General features: G+C 43.4%; 1 protein-coding gene across 1 annotated transcript in view; it reads left to right on the forward strand.

Moving 5' to 3' along the window:
* The window catches only part of nbas (NBAS subunit of NRZ tethering complex), a 138,189-nt gene that overhangs the window by 43,396 nt on the left and 89,552 nt on the right, over nucleotides 1-5,241 (forward strand). Inside the window, exons 26-30 of the mRNA XM_035679126.1 lie at nucleotides 1,226-1,307; nucleotides 3,080-3,202; nucleotides 3,308-3,410; nucleotides 3,600-3,677; nucleotides 3,824-3,978. Coding sequence (XP_035535019.1) covers nucleotides 1,226-1,307; nucleotides 3,080-3,202; nucleotides 3,308-3,410; nucleotides 3,600-3,677; nucleotides 3,824-3,978 — 541 coding nt within the window. The remainder of the gene's footprint in view (nucleotides 1-1,225; nucleotides 1,308-3,079; nucleotides 3,203-3,307; nucleotides 3,411-3,599; nucleotides 3,678-3,823; nucleotides 3,979-5,241) is intronic.

Below are 5,241 nucleotides of genomic sequence, written 5' to 3' on the forward strand. Positions count from 1 at the left end.
AGAAAGGAAATATAATATTCATAGATATCTTATCATTTGTGTATAATCGACTGAAATTAAAAATTTATTACCTTAGAATGAGCCATTTTATCTACGGAGGGAGCAGTCTGCTGTGTTAACCGCCATGTTTCTACAGTAGCCTAGGGTTTCACGGGCACTGTACTTTCTCATACACGCTTGTAAGGCGAGTAGTACTTAGTGGGTTGCAATCTACAACTTCACTGCTATAGGCCACTAAATCCTACACACTAGTCCTTTAACTACTCTGAACAGGGTTTTACTGTATAAATATTTGAGTGTGTATAATTCTCGGACATGTTTCTTTCTCAATCAGTACAGTACAGCATTTCACACTAAGCATTTTCAGGCCAGACAGGCCTCCTTCCCGCAGTGTTTGGATTAGCACTGCTGCAAAGCTCTACTGTATATGCAATGCCTTCAACTTCACATTTCTCCCAGGGGTGATTTCTCTGACTTACTAAGCTCCAAAATTGCCATCCCAGCGTAGAATATTACAGTTTTTGCGAGCTAGGAGAGAAACCATGAGTTAGTAGTTTCAGCCCAATTTTCAGATTTTTTTGTGAGACAGCTTAATTAGGTTTAAATCTGCTCAGAAGAATGTAATGTGCATTCACCCTGAGAGTGTGGAAAATGCAGAAATGGGCAGGGGATTAGACGGTGAGGGAAGGAGAGAAATAGAATTGGGGAGAAAAGGATATTAAAAAGAGGAAGAACAGGAAGTGGAGCAGCAGAGACACTCAGAGCAGAAGAGACGGATGCAGAGAAATGGATTGATAGGTCAAGAGTTTGGGTGTGCAAAAAACGCACTCACACACACTTGCATGATGACGCACACACACACACACACACACACACACTGACGCACACACACACATAGAAGGTTGTTTCATCGGGGTCAGTACTCTAGTGGGGGACAGGCCAGCCTGACCCAGAATCCTTTGCCTCAAGGCAAAGCATCATGGGGTTTTATTTTTAGTGGGGAATCAGTACAACCTCACAGTGGTAGGCCGCACACACACACCTACACATACACACACACACCCACACATACAGTACACTGTGTACACTGTACTAGCATAAATACACACGCACACACACACACAGGCATGCACTTGCACACTGCACACACACTTAATCATGCAAAAGAAATTCCTACTTAATGTTCTACTTTTTTTTTTACTCCAAATTAACATAAAATAACTAGTGTTTTTATCATCCTACAGACCAGACACGGACATCACTGCTTCCCTCCATGATAAGGTGGACAAACTTGAGAAGCATCTCAGGTACGTCAACACAACTCCCACCATCTTTCAGCTGTCATCCCCCCTCTCTCCTCAGTCTTCTCCTGTCCACCCAGTTCAGCCCGGTGTGCAGATTAGAGCTTCAGGATGGAGGATTTGCTGCTTTTTTTTGTGTTTCTCTTACAGATTTAACTGAATATCTTTGGGTTTTGGACAAGTTTTTTTTTGTCGAAGCATCTCTGGTTGTACCTGTTTGCAGGGCATTTAAAGTGCTGAAGAGAGCAGCTCATCAGTTTGGTGATTAGTGCTTCATTGCTTGGGAAATGTTCACTTTGTAGCAATGCTTATTACTTCCCTCCCCCCATTATGGGCCTGATGGAAAACACAGAGAAGGAGAGGAGACATGGACGTGCAGTCAACACACACACACACACACAAACACACACACTCAATATCAAAGGGCCGCTGTCTGTCCCATGGTACTCCAGCAGCCTCAGGCATTTTCTCTCTTACAGGTTAAAATCACCTACGTGTTTCTCTCTCTCCCTCTGTCTCTCTTATTCTTTCTCTCTCTCTCTCCTCCACCCCTCCCCTAAGGGTGAACTTCCGAACACTGAGAAGTGATGAGGAGGAAGGAAGGAGGATAAGGATGAAGACGGGTGGGGAGGGCGGGAGCCTAAAGGGAATGCGCATGTAGATGATGAGGAGGAGGAGGAAGAGGAGGAGGAGGAAGCAGCTTCAGGAAAGCCTGTGTTAGAGCTTACTGTTGGCCTTTACGGACAAATATCCACACATATTTACACACAGGCACACACAACCATGCACAAACACACCCCGGGGGAGCCTGGGAAATGTGTTCATGTATATTTTGTGCTGAAGAATTGTGACTCACACAAACACGCACACACTCTTACCCAGATGAATCAGTCAGTAAATGCGAAGTGTCTTCTCTCAGAGCGCCTCCAGAATAAAAGCTGTTTTCAGCTGCTGCCACTACCACTTGCTGGCGCATTAATATGTGTACAGGGAACATGCAGACACTCCCACACACACTTTCACACTCGAGCAAATACACACGGTTGTAAATAGCAAGACTTGTTGTCTGTTTTTTGCTCACATACAGCCAAACACACACACACACACACACGCATCCATATCCACACAGGCACCTGTTTACTATGGTAATGAGTTGCAGCAGAGAGTGAACATCTGTAGCAGCACGACCCTGTTGAGACTGGGGGAGCCATGCTAATCCCACGCCAACACACACACACACACACACACACACCTACACATACACACACATGCACATGCTCTCTCCCTCGGTCATATAGGACTGCCAGCATCCACATGCTCCTAGATATACAAACACGCTTACAAAGAGGTGCTGTCTCGCTGGCATGCAGTTTATCATGTTGCTCTTCGGTCTTGCTCTACACTTTCTCCATCTGCACTGTGGCTTGCAAATGACTCTCTGCTGCCAAAAATAATGAACAGCTTAGAGCGTACACATCTTCTGTCTTTCTCCTTTGTACTCTCTTTTGGATTGTTTGGGTTTTATTTTACCCTTGTTTCTCCTTCTTTGGCATTTCCTGTTCTACTGATTCTTACTTCTGCCAATCCTGCTGTCTTGTGCTTTCACTGTAAGATCAAGTTGATTAATGTGACTTAAAATTGTATTTGTCTGTTATTGTGTGTTTTTTTTTCTTGTCTTGTAACGGGTTGTATTCATATTCTTGGTATGACCCTCTACTGTACTACTGTTTTTCACTACAGATTATATATATGTGTGTGCCTGTGCTTATACTTAATAGTGTAGTGGAGGTTCTGGAGAAACACGGCCTGCAGAAGCCCATTTCTTATGTGAAGAACAGCCAGAACAGTGAAGAAGAAGCCCACCAACTAATGGTGAAACTGTGCCGCCACACTGGTCGCAAGTATGAAAGACACATGACACGCCATAAACACAGACACTTACAAACACAAATGTCTGTCAAGATCCCGTGAACATACTGAACATTTATTTATGTGCATATATCCAGAAACCCTCCAGTGAGTGAGACGGTGTGGCGAGGTCTAATGCAGGACCTGCTTGACATGCAGCAGAATGTCTACACCTGTCTAAAACCTGAGACATGTCACCAGGTATTGCGCTGCAGCAAATGAAGATTATAGGGAATAACCAGATTTGTACTACAGTATGTGATAAGAACTTGCAATTTAAGTGTTTTAAGTGCATTTTACACCTTGAATGACACTTTCTGTGTTTTTCCACCTACTGAATCACTGAATTATACAATGCAAATGATCTTCTCTCCTCCCTGACTTCTGCAGGTCTTTGTTGAGTCCCTGCTGTGTTCCAGCCGTGTGGAGAATGTACGCCTGGCAGGGCAGCTCATGCACTGCTCCAAGGTATATAAAATATGACTTGAGACTTTACCTCACAAAATTACACTCTCACTGGGCTCCACATTGGGGTTTCCAAATGTTAAACCACCCATAAAGAATTTTAATGCTGCATTCTCATTGATCTCAACATTTTTAATTAATGTTGCCAGGTCAGCCAGGATGTTCCTGTCAGCTTGTCTTTCCGGGGTAAAGGTTATGCTCTGAAGGTAGCCTATGAAAACAGCGTGGAATTAGTGTTGGCTGCTGCCAGAGAGTACTTCAACTCATCTACGACATTGACTGATCCTTGCATGGGCCTGGCCAGGTGAGGATGAAGTATTTCTCTGCTTTTAAAGATGAAGTTTCTCAGTGGTCATTATGCCAGTTCTCACTTCTTTAAGCTAGTTTAGATTTAGAAGTCTGCAGAGTGAATTTAGATTTAATTTGGCCTAGCTTAGTATTAGGATAAATTTGAGACGTGCAATATTAAGATAAAGTTACGAGTTGGGTCTAATTTCTGACCAAACTTGAACAAACATGCCGTACAGAAGTGTTTATATGCTGTCTGAGATACTGACCTTGCTTGTTGTTGATGTTTCAGAACCACCATTTATTTCTGTGTGGGTAGATATATGTTCTTGTGCTTGCATGGCTGACTAGAAAAAAATAATGGTGGCTGCTTTTATTTCCTTTCCTATAGTACCTAACATGAAGTTTATACCAAGTAGAAGTATTTGTACAGGAGTGTATGTGTGGCTGTTGCTGGTTTCAGATCTCAGAGGGGGGCTGGTGGGTGTCTAACCTTACCGTCTGTTCCTAGTGGGGAAGTGGGACAGTAATTGGGTCGTCATTCATTTATAGTAACTAATACAGAGGCCCCCCTCCACACGCTCGGACAACATCATCCATTGTAATGCTCCCACTGTGCGTGTGCATCTGTGTGTGTGCATGTTTTTTTGAGATATGAGACAGAAAGTAGTGTCTGAACATGTGCCTGTCGCTCTGAAATTAATAGTCAATACAGGCAGGCTGCCTGTGTCCTTAAGATTAAAATAACTGCTCCACAGACACACATTTTATCCTGTGTACTAAATACCAACGACACACACACGCTTCGGACCGATAGACAAACTGCATCTGCCTGTGTCCTGACTGGATGCGGTCAGTGGCACCAGGCAAGAGTTTACACAAGGACAAAAAGATTCCTCTTAAAATAACATGGGAATCCCCTTCAACTACTGAAGTGATCCCACTGAATCACTCAGGACAGACAGAAAAGAGGCACACTCACAAACTGAGAGACTGAGAGGTGGTCACATACACAACATAGAGACAGACAAAGAAGTACAAATGCCGTATCAACAGGTACTTAAAAATCAAAAAAAAAAAAAAAAAAAGTTTGAGTTCATATACACACCGGGCCTGCATAACATTATGACCACCAGGGTGCCCAGGTGGTCATAATGTTATGCTGCCCATTTTTCCTGCTTCACATCAACTTTGAGGACAAAATGTTCACTTGCTGCCTAATATATCCCACCCACTGACAGGTGCCATGATAACCAGATAATCAGTGTTATTCACTTCA

The sequence above is a fragment of the Morone saxatilis genome, unplaced genomic scaffold, assembly GCF_004916995.1.
Source record: "Morone saxatilis isolate NCDOM2014 unplaced genomic scaffold, NCSU_SB_2.0 Contig7, whole genome shotgun sequence".
Lineage (NCBI taxonomy): Eukaryota > Metazoa > Chordata > Actinopteri > Moronidae > Morone > Morone saxatilis.